This window comes from Takifugu rubripes, chromosome 2, assembly GCF_901000725.2.
Source record: "Takifugu rubripes chromosome 2, fTakRub1.2, whole genome shotgun sequence".
In the NCBI taxonomy this organism is placed as follows: domain Eukaryota; kingdom Metazoa; phylum Chordata; class Actinopteri; order Tetraodontiformes; family Tetraodontidae; genus Takifugu; species Takifugu rubripes.
The window spans coordinates 6207686-6224861 of NC_042286.1; the positions used below are offsets into that span (position 1 = coordinate 6207686).

At 44.0% G+C, this 17176-nt stretch overlaps 1 protein-coding gene across 3 annotated transcripts in view; it reads left to right on the forward strand.

Moving 5' to 3' along the window:
- Positions 1 to 7652: 7652 nt before the first annotated feature.
- stxbp6 (syntaxin binding protein 6 (amisyn)) overlaps positions 7653 to 17176 on the forward strand; it is a 29858-nt gene continuing 20334 nt past the window's right edge. The window contains exons 1-2 of one of the 3 annotated variants that reach the window (XM_029832569.1): positions 7653 to 7998; positions 12532 to 12750. In XM_029832569.1, the coding sequence (XP_029688429.1) occupies positions 12597 to 12750 (154 nt within the window). In that variant the 5' untranslated portion in view covers positions 7653 to 7998; positions 12532 to 12596. The remainder of the gene's footprint in view (positions 7999 to 12531; positions 12751 to 17176) is intronic. The other 2 variants (XM_029832565.1, XM_029832572.1) reach the window with 2 other exon arrangements.

The window sequence follows — 17176 nt, forward strand, 5'->3', positions numbered from 1 at the left end:
CGACGGTGCAGGTGAGGATTAAACAGTTTCAGGTAAGCAGGAGTTTGTAGTTTGTACTTTTAGGATCCCGTTTATCCCGACTTTACTTTTGGCTTTTTTTTCCAAGGCCAAAAGTTTATTGGTTCCACATGAATGCATTAATAAAACTGTCCCATGCTTTATTGCCACTGTCTGGCAAAATTTACATGTGTTTCCATGGAAACAGCCCAGTCACGGCTTAACACGGAAGACTGCCAAGACTCTTGTCTCACCAGTTTCTTAAAAAAAATTCCTAGGAGTTAAACAGGTTCTTTTTCCTGGAGTTGCCGCATTATTGGTCACATTCAACTGTACTTCCTTCATCCGTGGCCTTGTCTTCACATCCTCAGCGCGTCATTCAATCCTCATCCTCCGCTGATGAGGTCATGCCACGAGATGAGCCTGACGTCTGCATCGCCACTTCCTGAAGCGCGCAGAGGTTGTTGGCACATCCTGGACGTGTGAGAGGTAGCAGATGTTGTGTATCGCAGCGCGATCACATTTGAGTCATGCGTCTCCTCTTCAGTGTAATCCTCTTTTCTCTAATTGACCTTTTTTGGGGGGCTTTTAGCACAAAATTGGGTGATTTGCTTCCCTCGCGCGCTTCAATCTGCTTTGTTTGGCTTCGTCGTTGCTGCACATCTGGAAGAAGAAAACCATTTGATTGTCTCTTTTCTGGTTTCCGGCAGGGGTGGGGGAGTCTATCTTTGCCCGGGGCATGATGGGAGCACGGCTGACAGGCTGGGTTTTTTTGTAAAAGGAAGGCTGAATTTAGAAGAAGAGAAGGAGCAGATTCCTAGAAACCAAAGCGTTTGTGAAAAACACAGTGTTTTTAAACACATTCCCATTGGAGAGTGCTTTTATCATCCACTATTTCCATTACCTATCTTCCTTTAATTGCTCCCAGATGTCAACACATAACTGGACACATCTGTGAGTCTCAGTGACCTGCGTCCACGCCGCAGGGAGAGGAAGGGTAATGATGAGAGGAACGCCTCTGGGCCCCCTGACACTTCTGACCACGCGTTTTGCTCTTTATACGTCCATCTGTATTTACAGAATGCTCCACACCTCTGCAGCTGCACGGTCTCAGCCATCATTCAGCCGCCAGCAGACGGCCGTGTCCAGCGGTGCAGGGTCCATTATGGAGGCTTCTGCCTGGAAATCTGGCCTGAGCTGCACCCAAGAGTGTCAGCATTGATTCAAAAAGCCAAAACAACCTTTTCCACTCCTGAGTTAAGCTGCTGCCTGTGGGCAAAGTCAGATGAAATGTTTCTCCGGTATTGCTGCAATGTTACTATGATAGCATTAGCACGTGGGAAGAGAGGGTTCAGAGAAACACACACTAAGGTCTTTCTTTTATTAATCCACTCTAGGCTTTAAAGTTCCTCTCTTGTAAAGCAGCCGTCATCTCCCAGTAAGTGATTTCACTTCCCTAATTACGTTTTCTAGTTTCTCTTATTCATCATCTGGCAACGCTCGATAACCATCATCATGTTCCCCTCCTTCCCATAACTAAGGAATTCAACATTTATTGTGTATTCATCGCGTTTGATGTGTTATTTCTAAACTAATATTGTGAATTTAATGAAATATTGATTGTTAGCTTGAAAATAGCATGTAATTGACTGAAGAACTAGCTGATATTAATAACACAGGAGAGATTGTGGCTGGAGCTACAAAGCCTGGAAAGCCAATCAAAAGTGTGAAATGAATGCATTAAAACTGCCTGTCTGTTTGTTATGGAAGGTCCAAAGTCTACTATTCACTTGGTAGCTAATGTTAATGTTAGATTCCAGCTGTAAATATTAGCTTATTCCAAGCAATCTTAATGACATGTTACACTGGACTTTGAAACTAAGAGTAAAGTCCACGTGTCCTTTTATACGCCCTCCATCTCTCCATCTCCATTAAGTTCCACAAATGTAGCGAGAATGACACTAAAGGATTTTGGATGACTTTGCTTTGATCCCAAATAAAGCAAAGAGCTCAAAGCAGCGGCTCACCTCAGGCACGGATGCCTGGTCAGAGTCGGTTTCTTCCTCCAGTGAGCCTCCATGTCAGCAGCATGTGATGTGAGTCACTGTGAGGAGTAAACAACGAAACCACATGAACTCGCTGTTTGATTAGCGCAGCAGTCAGACAGAGAAAGGAAAACACGCAGGCTAATAAGAAAGAGGGCGCCGGCCATCTGGCCATATGTGGAGCGGAGAGGCAGCCTGCGGTCGTGCCGAGGGCCCATCGCGCCGTTCCATTCCTCTATCGTCAGCTCCTTGTGTTTACCTTCTTCACCATAGGGACTGAGGCGCCTCGTTCTCCTAACGCAGCCAGGATGTTTTTAACATCACGTTCTGGAGGGATGTTTATGCCTTCCAGAGTTTTTTTTTTAGCTAGAGGGCTGAAGGGAAGGTAGAAAAGAAAAGAAGTTCATGTCATCGCTATGGTAACGATTACGTTTTTCGTAAACAGCCGTCGTGCAGTTACTGCAGATGTAGCTTCCTAACACTGTTGGGAACACTGTTGTGATTGTTGAGCAGCGTGACATCACACTGTGGAGGACCTGATTAGGCAGGAATGCTCCGACGACATGAGAGTACAACCCCAACGCACCTGTGGACAGGTAAACGTGAACGTTCCAGTAGGGATCTTCATTGCTCTATACCCCGCAAATACACAATTGATTTGGCTTATTTAGCCATTTTCCACCAACATTCCCAGGAATTTTATTTCCAGTTAAACAAGTTTTTACGCCTGTGGTGGGTGAACGGAAGTACAGAAGTGCTGCAAGCGTCCAACAATCAGGGTTCTTCAGCACACGGCGCCGCCCCTGAAGAAGTTCTGGGAATGGGAAAAGTCCTACCCTTGTACTCCGTTCTTTTTCACGGAAAGCTTGCGGTTGGGGAAACCTTTTATTCTGGGTAATTTAGGTTGAAATGCACAGAGGTGATGTACAATTCCAGGTAGAAGGGGCACTAGTCAGATACACACTGTACCTTTAACCTTGCACAGAATGAATAAATCCCAAGTTTATGGAATTATAGAAATTCCCAGGCAAACCCTCCCTCCTCCGATGAGCTAATGCAAAGTCAAGCTGCATTAAACGGTGCAACTGATTAAAGGAGACTTATAACAGTATTAACTTTGGTGAAAATTCAATAAATAAACCAGTATGCAAATAAACAGCAAAAGTCAATAATGTGTAAAAAGTCATTTTAGGACTAGTTGAGCACATTGAATAGAACAAACAAACGGCTGCCCAGGTCGGTGTTTCCCTGGAAACGCTTGGCTGTTAAACATTCCAAAAGTCCCTGGCAGGAAGCTGCCGCTGGCCTTTTACACTGCTCAGCTCGTCTGGGAGAGCTATTTTTCTATTTTATTTAACTTTTCTTTAACCAGATAAAAGGCCCATCGAGATCAAGACCCGTTTCACAAGGGTGACCTGGCCAAGAAAGGCAGCAGAACAGACAACAGAAAAACATTAAAATACACATATATCAGACAAGTGCACGAGCCACTGCTACAGTGCAATTTAAACATTTAAAAACACTTAAAATTTAAAACACTATTCTATGGATTTCCGTCCTGACAGTCTCTCTTCAGATTGGGGGAGAGGGGGGAGGGAAACGGAACGCTTTTTTCCCGTTTCAGTTCAAACACAATGGGCAGAGAAGTATAAAATGCCATGCGATCGTAAGGCATTACGGATATCACTCCTCCGAAGAAGGGCGCACAAACAGGTGGGAACCAGATCAAGCTGGCTAAGTTTAGCATACAGCTCACAGTGGTGGGTGAACCCTTGAGAAACCACGAGTCAGAGACTAACCACCTGGTTGAAGCACACTTACCTGCAACATGGTCATGATCAAGTCACAGGAAAAAAGGTATCTGACATCAGAAGCTTCCAAGCTCTGAGGGAGAAACACGGCTCATTTCTGAAATCCAGCTTCAACCTTAATTGGGAGATCAAATTTTTAATGTGAACTTTGAACGAAAGCTTCCCATCCATTATTAATCCTGAGGGGTGTTCTCCGAAGGAAGAGGTGACCTTGGAAAAAGCATTTATTTCTTTTTCAGCATTTAAAACTAGTTTCTTAATCTCCGTATGTCAAGGGTGACTGGAGAAATTCAAAGGCCTGAGATTGAGCGTGAACTGTGAATTACAGAATCATCCACATAAAAATGGTATGAGGCAAGTTTGCACACTTTAATGATCATTAATGCAGTTCGTGAACAAATGGGTCCTGAGATGGAGCCTTGAGATACACCTTTCATGACCAGAAGGAAGGTGGTAATAACTCCAACCATCGGAAAACATTGCGTCCTACTTTCTAAATACCAAATCAAGAGGCAGTTTGTTTGGAGATGCCAAGCTTGAAGAGAATTTTTAACAAAAGATTGTTATCCACAGTGCCAAAGCCTTAGATATTAGGATCATTAGGATCCATAAACAGAGCAACACAAAACCTTTACAAATCCAATGCCTCTAACGCATCATTAAAAACATTTCGAGCATCAGCAGCAGTTCAGCGTCTCTTCCTAAAACCTGACTAAAGAGGGCGGAGAATGTTGTTTGATTCCCAAAATTCCTTCAGTCTCCGATTTCAGTGGAAAATGAGGGATTCTTTTGCCCCTGTTTCCCAAATTTACTAAAATAAGCATGTTTGTTGATTATCTTTTAGAACTCCTGTCCATGCAATTCCATAACATCCAGGCACTCCACCACCACAGTTCAACAGCGCCGATCCTTGGGGAAATGAAAACACAAGAAACGGTGCAAAAATGAACTTCACTCTGTCTCTGGATATAATAAGGAAAGCAAACAATAAGAAGACATTCAGAGCACAGCTAATGGCTTTGTTTCAGCCCACGTCCTGGCAGCCAGCGGCTAGCCAGCTCCAGGAGCCAGCAGGCTCCAGCAGATCAGCAGGATTCTGGCCGGCAGTGGGATTTCATATGCCAGCAGACACCAGTAGCCTAGTTCCCCGATGGCTCAACAGGCGTCAGCCCGACTGTACCGCAGGATCTCCCGACAGCTGATTACCTGTCTGCCAACGGACAGCAGCCCACGGACCCAGGAGAATGCACCCCAACATGCAAGGCCAAGAAGAAGACCAAAGACCGGGTCTCACTGGAACGGAATAGATTCCAACAAGATTAGAGTATGAAACGTGTCACACTGGGACATGAAAATGGGATTTGTTACTGAGCTACTCAGAAGACGGAAGTGGCAGGTCGGCTACCAGTGGCAACACCTTGCAGCCCCTTGGTGTGATTTATATATATATGTATTTAAAAAAAGACATTTAAAAAAGACTTTAAAAGTGACAATAGTAAAAGATACTAATAGGTCATTCTGGGCGCTTTAAAACCCTTTTGAAGCAAACGTGACAGAGAGTCAAACAAATGCTGACTTGTGCTTGAGGCCGTCTCGGAGCGATGTGCAAGAGCTAACATTTCCCCTTTCGGCCAGCGTGCCGTTATCCCGCAACCTGGAAAAAGTGACTCATTCCAGTGAGAGCGTTTGCTCATGAGGGAACACAGATGGTACAGTTCAATAAAGCGTCACATTCTGTATACAGTATTTCCTCGAAGCAGCGTCCCAGAGCCCAGAAACATCCCCCATCCAGATCCCCGTCCACAAAAGGACCTGCGTAAATCAAAGTGGATAATCTGAAGTCCATGGTCTCAGGAAATATTTTTCAATACTGGAATTAACTATTTCCACATGCTCCAGCAGATGGTTGATCTGGCCGCCACACCGGGGAAGCACAAAGCCTGACAAACCGTTACATGATCCTGAGGATATTTCACGAGCTGGGGGCAACAGGAATATCGGAATCTTATTTGCTTTTGAACCATTTTTTGGTAGCACAGATAAAAGGTTATCGACATTTTATGACAAATTCATCACATTTCAACAGCTTGGGTTCTATTTCTTATCCCATATTTGCCTGGACAGTTATATATGATCTGAACATTTATTGGTGTTGCTGACCCAGATATGAGCAAATATGCTTCTGCCCACAACGGCACATCATATAGCTTTGCCATGTTCCCCCCAGAAAATGCTAATGATCAGCTGCTGTGACCCTGAGGGCAAAGACACTGAAGCATGCAAAGACTGTCTGAGAGAATAACCCTGCGACTTAAAAATAAAGACAGAGAGGACGCCAAACCAGTGAGGAGAGGAATTAGAGCTCTGTGGGGAGCGTGGATGACTCAGCACCAGTCCTGCAGAATGTTTCCATACAGTTTCACTTCTGTGTTTGAGTTCCTAGGCTGCAGGCTTCTGTTGGCACTGCTGCAGACGGCAACACTGATGGTAGTCACAACAGCTGCTGGAGGTTTAGTGCATTCTCGAGCATTAACACCTCCTTCGCCTCACATAGCAAGTCTTTGCAACAGGCATGTCTAAACAAGCAATGGCACAATGAAAGCTACTTTCTTTGAATCTCCTGGTATGACTACTATGATGTCCAATACTTCCTGAGAGAATCCTTGCTCTCTTAGTCATATCCTGTGAATTAGGACTTGTTGATCACTAATGCAATGCTATCTAGGCTTGTGTGGCTTAGCTCGGAGAAGCCAAGCGAAGCCTACTTTATTGATGAACATGTTTGCTGTCTTAAACTGGGCATCTACTGTACACAATGAATATAAGATAAAGACAAGTAAGCAAAAGTAAAATCACTCAATGCAAGGATACTGTCTTTAACATGTTACATTTGCGGCATAATTTACAGACAGAACAGAAAGAACTTCATTGGATCAAATGTTTCCATGAAAAAATGGAACACTACATGGTGAGAAGTCTCTGTGGCGGTGAATGGGAAGCAGAGGCCTGTAATTCACATCCAGGTTCATATGTCCAATTGCCCAAATGCAACACAAGCTGTCAATCATTTTATCTGATCAGAGCCAGCAAATGAAAACACTGGCTGATGCTTTGTTTTTCATAAATACGGAAAAACTAAACCAGATTACCATCTAGTTGTACATTCTGCACATCTGGAATTTTCCTGAAGAAAATATAAACAAGTGGGTTCACTATTTTCCTCCAGATTCCCCAACCTACTCACAGCCCATAATATTACCAAGGTGGTGGTTAGCAGCAAAAATATATCATTAAGATTCAAAATTCTGCTAGCTAATATGAAAAGCCAGGCATATAGTTTATTTTGAAGATTCTATGCTATAAAGGTCATCCTGACACATTAAGGTCTCACCAAGTCTCATTGTTTGATCACCCCGAACACATTAATCATAGTGAAATAATAAAACTGGTGACCTTTACACCAACCAAGGTGATTTAGCTCAAACAGACAAATATGCTGTCTGAAAAACATAATAATCCAAATCGGGCTATTAGCATTAGCTTCTGGTTATATGGAAAGTTTAAAAAACAACCACACATTTTTGCGTGTGTACTAGTACTAGTTACTCTAAATTATATTCATGTTTCTTTGTTTGCACAGTGTCCTGTCGTCCCTTGAAGAGAGTTTCAATAGCAGGTGTTACCTGCCGTTAAAAAAAATCCAGAAAACTATTGTACGTGGAAGGGTGGCACGGTGCGTAATGGGCGGGAGAGTTGATGTGGTGGGAACCTGCTACTGGCCCTCCCTACACGCACATTCACACACACTCACACACACACACACTCACACACAGTCAAACAGACGGAGCCACTCTGCTGGAGCTGCAGCAGGGAAAACAAACTCTCCCCACGTCGCCCACAGACCAGCGACCGTCCCCGAACGCGCGGGTGTTCGAAGGAAATGCGCCCGGGCAGCGCGAGCCGGAGGCTGCCGGAAGTGTCCCAAGTGTGACAGCAGCTGGACGAGCGCTTTTACGGGGGTCCGCACGTGGAACGCGTTTGCTCGCGCCCATCGGTAAGTGACGCGAGCCGCACCGCAGTTTGTTTGATGTTGCGTCGGAACTCTTGCACGCGGGTTTGGCTTGTTGACTGTTGACATTTCTAAGGTAAGAAACAAAAACATGTGTTTTTGCCCACTTTTAGTTCGATAAACACACTCGGGCATCTGTTCAGGTCGGTAAAATTAGCACCGATCTTGCTGGTTGACATGGTGGTTATGAAAGTGAATTTGGGTGTTGTCCAATTTGATTGCCGGCTGCGTTCCGTCTTTTCCCCCCCTTAACGCTCATTTTGCGCCCCACGTTTTACTTTAAAGAATCGTATCACAGTTAAACATCATTTCCAAAGGGAGTATTTCGGCAGAAATAGTGGACCTTAGGTGCTGATCTTCTGGACTGCAGGTGTTGAGACTAATCAATATTAATCAATATTTCAGATTAACCATGAATACATCATTTTGCTCAGAGTTGTCAAGTAAAAGTGCAAGCAAAGCAGGCTGCCCAAATCGAGCAAATTAGAAATTGATTTTCTTATTCAAAACTGTGGCTTTTTTTTTTAACTTGGGGGGAAAAAATTACGAGTTTGGATGGGGCGTGTGTTCATTTTTATCTTAAAAATGACTGCGTGGGAAATGATCTGGCCGACTTTGAGGATCTGCATCGAGCACTTGACACAAATGTCTGACGATCTATCTCTAAAAAACACTCTGCCTCCCAGTGATCTTAAATATTCCACCAGGAATACAATGTTGCTCCTTGTATGCAGGAGTTCTTGCTTTAATTTGCTCCCGCATGCCATGAAAGATAAGCTCATGCCTCCCCCATATTTCAGTGTCCAATTACAGTTATCAAAGTGTCGATTTGGCTCCCTCTCATGTGTGTCCATCAACACCATTTGTTCTCTCCCCAGAATAGATGTCAGAAGAGGGACAGTAGTTTCTCTTGTATGTTTGCATTAGTTTTACTGATTATTGTTCTTTTTAAGCGTATTGATTATTAGCACTGTGCTTTAAGCTCACCTTTGTCTGCACATTATGCAAACACATTATGTCTCTACCTTGTGATTTTTTTTCCAGCCATTATGGTTTAAAAAAAGCTATATGTAAGAAGCGAGAGTGCTCTGTGTTTGCTTTCCTGCAGGTTACTCACTAATGTTCAGCTCCGCCCGTGTTTATCACCAGGAGGTGCACAGGTGTAAAGGATAAGCTCACTCGGGGGGCCTGTGGTGTCGCTCATTGATTCATGGTCAGACCCTGTGTCTGTGGTACAAACTAGCCTGAACCAACAGATGACTCCACAAGAAAGCCTTTATGTTTTTGTCCCCTATCAAATGAGAGAGATCTGCTTTTTGCCATCTTTTTTTGGAGAAGAACATTCCAAAGTTGACTGAAAGTCCACATTTTGAGGTGTACATTTTTGCACGTGGACCAGTGGTAAAGTGTTCTGCATCTGTCGTGCATGTGGATTTGATTCAGATGGAGGGATTTGGACCTGGATAGCGAGGTCAGGCCTCAGACTTGTCCAGAATGGAATATTTTTACCTTCTTGTTTGTTTTCAAGCAGAATTTGGCAACTACTGTGCTTCCTATAAAGTTATTTCAGGCGTAGCGTTTCACATTCCACTGTCCACTCCTTTAGAAATATGAAATTTACTGGCTGTTTCTTGCTGACTTTATTGTCTTGTCTTCTGAATTACAATGGGATTTTTTTTCCCTCAATGAACTGAAGACGGGATTCTTTCTGCTTTTGGAACGCAACACTTGTAAAGGATCTGTGACAGAATTATTTGTGTTTTTTCTTTCTTCACCTCCAGAAGTCTTTAATTTGTGGTTTGATGTGCTGTGCTAATCGAAAATAACATTATGATGCATCACAGGCTGAAGAGTTCCCTGAGGTCCCTCCATTATTTCTTTCAAGGCACCATTTGACATATGTGGATGTGGTGTGTTGGACGGCTGAGAATAATCTCCAAATATGCAACCTATGTGGAAAGATGAAGATAAAATGAATATTTTGCAGAGCCATAAGGCAAAATAAAAGGACTCTGTGTGTCAGCTGAAGGAAATGAAATAGCTTCAGGTTAGCGTAATAAGGTCCATCCACCTGTGTCCCCCCCCCTTCTGCAGGGGCACTTTCCCAGGAGCTCTCGAGTGTAGACAACGTGTTGATGAAAAAGAAAAAAAAATCCTGTGGAGCTTACTCAAAGGGCACACTCCAGGGAGTTCCCTGGAGAGCTGTGAGCACAGATCAAGCAGTTTTCCCATAAACACGCTGGGCCAGAGCCGATCAAGAGCCGGTACCTCTGACTGTTTGGCAACGTAGACACTTTTAATGACGTGTTTCTGAATGGGGCTGTGAGGTGAAATGGGCTGTAAAATCCAAGTACATTGTTTTCACTGGTGGAGCAGCTCCTAGGTTCCCCTCTGATACAAGTGCTCGACCGTGCACTGCGAATGTTGCGTAAGACAGCTGAAAGTCAAACCATAAGCTATGTACTGTGGCTGGCTACATTTCACTGCCTGGAGGCTCCTTTCTGCCTCTTTCTTCTTGGCTTTTTCCTTGCATCCCCCATCGCCTCATGCCTCCCGCCTGTCATGCTTCAGTGGGCCACCTGAGGGGGGGGATTTGTGCTCCCCTTTGCATGGTGACAGCTTGCGGGATGTGTGAGGGGCTTCTCCGTTTGCAGAACAGGAGCGACACGGGCTTCAGGGAGGATTCGATCAGTGACTTTTCACGAATGAACCGTGATTTTTCTTCTTTTGTTGTTTGTGCCATCCCATAATTGAGAGTAGGAGTGAACTGGAAAACAAACAAACAAACAGACAAAAGTGGCAGAGCAAGAATAAAAATCTGAACAGTCCATGCTTTGGTTTAGATGTGATGAAATTCCCATTTCTATCTTGAATCCAACAAAAACGGGTTGTCACCATTTTGAATTGGTGTTGAAATGCTTTGAGTTCAGCCAATTCTCTAGGATCGTCATGGAAATGATGTTTAGGGGAGGTAACGTCAAAGACGTTTTCAATGCTGCACAGTTGAAGCACTTTGGGGTTGGACTGGCACAGGCTCGCAGGCTTTGTTAGAGCCCAGTATGACATGCGTCGCACAAACGAGTCCTACATGGCTTTAACTGATGCCTGAGTCCATTCAGCTTGATTAAATAGGCTTTTTTACACTTAATATTTCATTTTGAGGCCCTTTCTAAGTCTGTTTGTTGAAGTGTTGGGGATGTGGACATCCTCTAGTCCAACCAGAAGCCGATTTACTGTCCTCTCTCCTTCTGCTTGCGCCAGTGAAAGAGCAAAGTGAAAGGAAATGGGTAGGAGCATTCTGGAAGCTGGTTTATGATGCGCTGTTTGTGTCTTTCTACCTGCCCTCACTGTCAAATCCACAACTCTTGACCTCGTCCTGCAGGTTTTTGCATGTAATGAAAGTTTATGAATCAAATTCCTCCCTCAGCCCGTATATCCGAGCTGGCTCGCCGTCCCTGCTGAATCCTTTGCTGCACGGCTTGCTCTTCCTTACAGTACACTAGTAAATCATTGACTGGTTGAGCGTGACACTTTGGTGCGTGGCGGCCTGTGAGGCATGTGCTTGTGTTCCATGTGTCTCATGTGATTGCAAGTGTGACCCAGAGAATGATTAAACACTGTAGTCTTCCCCAGAGCATTTGGGCCTTATTGACCTACTTCTTCTTGATTCCATGATGTGTTTTAACCCACAGCCTAGTTTTGACACATCGGCCCCACCGCTGCGTCCCTTCAGTAATTTCCCAGCCACTCAGGAATAAAGTCACTGGTTCACATTGGTTTGCGATAACAAAGCGTAATTGCTGCTCTGCGTCGGTGAGGTGGACCAGCACTGTTAAGAGCTTTACCCAAACTCATTTTTCCTTCAAGCGGTCCCAGATTTAGGGAGAGCATAAGTGCCTAGGGAGATGGAGCATGAAGAGGGGCTGCGATATTGAGAGAGGCAACGATTCTGACGCTGTCGGCGTCATTATAGGAACAAGCGCTGGTATTCAGACATGTGTTCTCCTCTAGTCTGAGGGGAGGACACTGGCTGGACTGCACTCATAAAAGGCTTTAAGGATTTACCTTTTTATTAGATGTTATCTCAGGCTTGCACTTTAGCCTTGGTGTCTTTTATTCTATAATGACATTTATTATTCTATAACATGCATTAATGTTGCAATGACTTACCGGGACATGATGTACATACAGTATAATTAAGAAAAAAAAGTTGCAAAATGTTAAATGATCATCTTTCTGCTAAACTCTCACCACACTGCCGAATTAGAGTAATGAATTATTGTTTATGTTTTACCATTTATAAATTTAGTCTCTTATGCCCATATTAGGAAGAAATGTTTGCTGACAACTTTGTTGACGGGGCCAAAAAACACTATTGAAGTTTTAAGTCACTTGGTTTGTGTTGCCAAGGTTACTAATGTAAACCATTTCAGTTTTCACTTTTAACGAACAAAAACGTGCTTTGTGTGTCCTCTCTACTGTGAACATGTGTTTTTATAGTCCTGTTAAGGATAAAAATGATAGTCTGTGTACTTGTGTTAACAGAGTTAATACTATATATGCCTATTATGAGTTATGATCGACGGACATTGTTTATTTTTCTCTTCAGCGAAAAGTGGATCTGGTCCAACACTTCATTTATTTGCCAGCTGATCATTTGGGCCCAGAGTCAACATGAGCGCCAAGTCAGCCATCAGCAAGGAGGTGTTCATACCCCACGATGAGAAGATGCTGGCCGCTGTGCAAGTGAAGAGGAGGACGAAAAAGAAGATACCCTTCCTGGCAACTGGTGGTCAAGGAGACTACATGACCTTTATCTGCCTCTCAGGTCAGTGGACCAATGAAACTCTTCTCTTCTCTCACATCATCTTTAATTTTTTCTCCAAGGCTCACACTAATGAGCATGTTAGCATTTAAAGTGTCAATAACATGAAAGGCTAACTGAATTTACTGTTGGGCTGTAGGTCAATCCTTCTTAAACACATTAGATTTTTGCCTGAAATTGAGCAGCTTTTCTCCAGACAATGAAGGCTTAAATAAATTTGTTTTCCCCATGTTGAAACCCAGCAAAGATATTGCTTGTTAATTGAATTATCCATGCTTATCATTCACTGGCAAAATAGCTACTGCTCATTAGTTCCAGTATCCACCCTGAATGCTAATGAAGATCTGTGACATTTCTTAATCTCAAGTCTTTTTAATGGCCGTGGCAGATCGCACCATATAGATTCAGGCTGCCGAATATCAGTTTAACAGGACAAAATTAAAACATTTTGTTATTTTATTATTGTCATGTTCTTGCTAATATTCACCAGAAGGAGAGGCTGTTTTGTACTGTAGCCAAAACTGTGATGCCAGATGAGCAATGACGTGTGGGTGTGCTACACTACCAAGTCATGAGTGCAAAACCGTGTTGTGCCCCAGCACATTAGAGACACAAGGGCTGCTGTGTGTGACTCCCAGAGTTGGCCCTGTACATAACTGTGAAAGTGTTGTATGTGTTTAAGGACGTGGGAGTGGGCGGGGGGGGGGGTTGCTGACAATCTCCCGGTTGCAGCGGCGGATAGCTGAGGCCTGAGGGCCGTACAGTGGCAGAGTTATGTAATGTGGTGTATGTCACAGCCAAAGGAAGCCTACAGTATGAGGAGCCACGCTGTACGGAGAGCCAGGAGCTCTCTACTTTAAAACCGAGCAGAGTAAAACACCAGCTCATTACTGCTGCTCTAGTTCCACAATCATATGCCTTAAACCATTTGTACTATTGAAAAGAGTGCAAGAGAGTCATGGTAGTTTCAGCAAATATACTGTACCTCTTTATCAAAAATGGACTACCGGATGTTTCTTATGTGGCCATTGTTTGTAATGTTTAGTGCCATTTTGACTGGAATGTAAAATGGACGTTATGCAACTGACCTTGTGATGACGGCTGTCCCTATGAACCGCTGAGTTTCCCAGTTCAAAGTTCAGTTTTAAGGTATGTCAGTGAAACAAGGCCTCGAGGACCAAGGTACTGCTGCGTATCAGACAGGTGTTATCTAATATTTCTGATGTCTGGATGTGAGCAGTCACTGATTAAAAAATAGAAACAATAAACAAAACTGTGACAACCCTCTGTTTTCATTGAGAGGCACAAAGATCAAATGTTGCCTGTAGTTTTTATCTGACATTGTGCGACTTTTGTGACCTGTAGATGTCCTTTGCTATGCATGCGTGTTCACCCAGTGGTGGCTGTTAAAGCTCTCCCAGCAGCATCAGGGGTCAGGATGATGCATGAGTGTGTGCAGGAGCAAAGCCAGACGTGGACTGGGTTGGACAGGGAGATTTTCCTTTGATCGCTGTACTCCATGCGGTGCGTTTATGGCTCGGCCCCGGGTGTAAAACGCCGCAGGGCCCACGGAATATATTTGGCTGGTGTGATGTGAACCGCTTGAGCTAGACAAGACACTGTGAAGGTCACGTGAGTAACCTATTGGTCTACATTGTTTTCATTCCAGGAAAATGGAAACATGTTGGATATTTCCCACAGGAACAGGCTGATCATGGCACCATTTGCTTGAGGTTGCTGCTTATTTGCCCTGTTTGTTCCTGCCATATTTACAATTTTCAGTTTGCGCACGTTCAAAATTTGGAATTATGAATTACTGAAAGTTGCGGTGACTTAAGACATTTGGGATGAAGACCTGCCAGTCCGGTGCTGATGGCAATCCTGACGTCAGATTGCGCAACATGGCTTTGGTGAACAGATGTAGCAAGCTGGGGGAGGCAGGATCGATCTGCACACAAGGTTATTGTTGTTTGAACTGAAAAGTGGATTTTAGGCACCTAACGGATGAGTCGCAGTCAAAAAAAACAGCACCTTCGGAAACATGCTGTTCTGCTTTAACCAGCTGGTGTCACATTACGCACAGCAGCAGATGTTGCTCCATTATCTAGAATATGGATGTATATTCAAACCTGGAATGAGAGCCAGACATAAACCAGAGTTTGAAGTTTATCTTGATTGACACTAGAATGCACACATGCACTAATCTAAATGCTGGGGGTGGGAAGAATCCTGTAACGGCTTCTTGATACCGTTACGTTTGCGGTTTCTCCAGCTCCTTCTCTTTGCACATCATCTTTGTGAGCTCTCAAGGTATCCAACTTTTTATACATGTCTGACAGTCTGAGCAAATGTTGGTTACCGAGGATTAGTGAAGGAGTGTGTGTGTGTGTGTGTGTGTGTGTGTGTGTGTGTGTGTGTGTGTGTGTGTGTGTGTGTGTGTGTGTGTGTGTGTGTGTGTGTGTGTGTGTGTGTGTGTGTGTGTGTGTGTGTGTGTGTGTAAGAGAGAGAGAGAGAGAGAGCCCTGTCTGTCTTTATCTCCACTAATTAGGGCTTTTTCAGCAGCAGCTCCGTCCTTTTCTCTGCCAGACGGCTCTTGAAAACATGAAGCATCTTCATCACTCATACTCTCCCTTTCTTATCACGTCTGCTCCCTCTTCAACCCCCCCTCCTCCAGTCTCCCGGCCAACACGAGGATCCTTTTGGAAGCCAAAAAGGTTTGAGATGCCGAGTGACCTGAGCTTCCCCTACAGGAGCTAAGAGGGTGGATCTAGAAGACACCGCAACAAACAAAAGTTTCCATTTCTTATTCAAACTTGTTGTTTTCCCTGTAAAGAAGGTATAGGTGTCCTGTCCTCCTCCTGCTGACTCAGAGTAAACACAGAGCAGGTGGAGGGATACGGATGAAAGGCACAGGTGTACTCAGGCATGCCTGCTGCATAAAGAAACCTCCAGTGTCGGTCGGCCGGCTTGTGTGTGAGAGAACAGGCTCATGTGGGAAATCAGTCCATGCCCCAGCGCCTCTGACAGCTCTCTTTACTATCCAGCCAGACCTGTCCATCATCCCCTCTCCACCTGCTTCTCCAACAATACTTCATCCCAGCTGCTGGGGCTCCTGCCTGTTTGTATCCTGACTGCCGTTGTTTCATTGACACGCTGGTCGTCAGTGGTTGCTGATTTCCCTCAACTCTAATCCACTCTTTCGCACCCTCATTAGTTTTTCGGTCTATAGCTTCAGCCGCAATCTCTTAAGACTCTATGGAACTTTGAGGAAATTTGTTTTCGCATCCAATCGTAACAGAAATGCCGTTATAGCAGCTACCCACCAGGAGAATGCCCCTGAGAACTATTTGACTTTTTTTTTTGGCTGCATTTGCACCACCAATAGAAATTAAAGTAATGCGAGTCAGCCTGAAGGCGACTTCACCTGGTGCTTCTACCTGCTGTTTTCATCTTTAAATTATTCCCCTTGATCATTCTCTTTCCACTCGACGGTAAAATCTGAAATTGGACAATAACTCCTTTTTTTTTTTCTTATATAAATGGCTGTTTTGTGTTCGCAGCACAATCTATGTGGTGCTGCTCAATCGTTACTGGGTCCCTGGGCACTGCTTATTATAACAGAGTTTTAAATTTGATATGCACTGAGCCGACATACAGTATCAGTGCTGTTCACAGTATAAACTTGCCAAGTTCAGGACAGGAAGTGGCTGTAAGAAGGCTGTTAATATCACAATACAAATCGGGGGATTTCAGGGGTCCTCGCATCCAGTAGTCTTAAATTCTAATTGCAAACAATTTCCATTAATCTGCAGGATTTATTTTTTCCTGGCTTAGAAGAGTCTTCAGAGGTTAACGTGCATGACAGAACCATGACTGTTAGATTTTGTTTTTCTGGCTTGTGACCTAAACCTCTTTAGAAACAAGTGGAAAACACGCTGTTGTCTTTTACAGTGGATGCAACATTAGTAAGAAAGAGACATAAATTATGTTGAGACTGTATTTCCAAGTCTGAAACTATTGTGTGGAACCAAAATTCTTCATTCTGCAACAATATTTTTTTTTCTTTTCCAATCTCCTGTCAGGGTTTATTGTGGTTAAGACACATTTCCATTGCCTGTGTGTTGGTGTGTACCTTGCCCTTTTCTGCCAAAATGTGTTGTGCAATCTTATTTCGTTTCCTGAGCATTTTTTTTCCCATTTTTCATCTCTGTCTTTGCTCACAGGGAGTTTGTCTCTGTATCTCTTGTTAGCTCCATGCAGCCCTGCGCTGTGAGGCTAATAAAGCTCTGAGCGGTGCGACTGCGTCCGGGCCAGCACAAATACAAAAAGCTGCCAGACTGGAAAGTTTGCACATTAACCCTAAGGACTGCTCTGCCTTGTTTGAAAACTTTAAATATAACTGAGGTGCTCCTTTGTGTATCAGCATGGA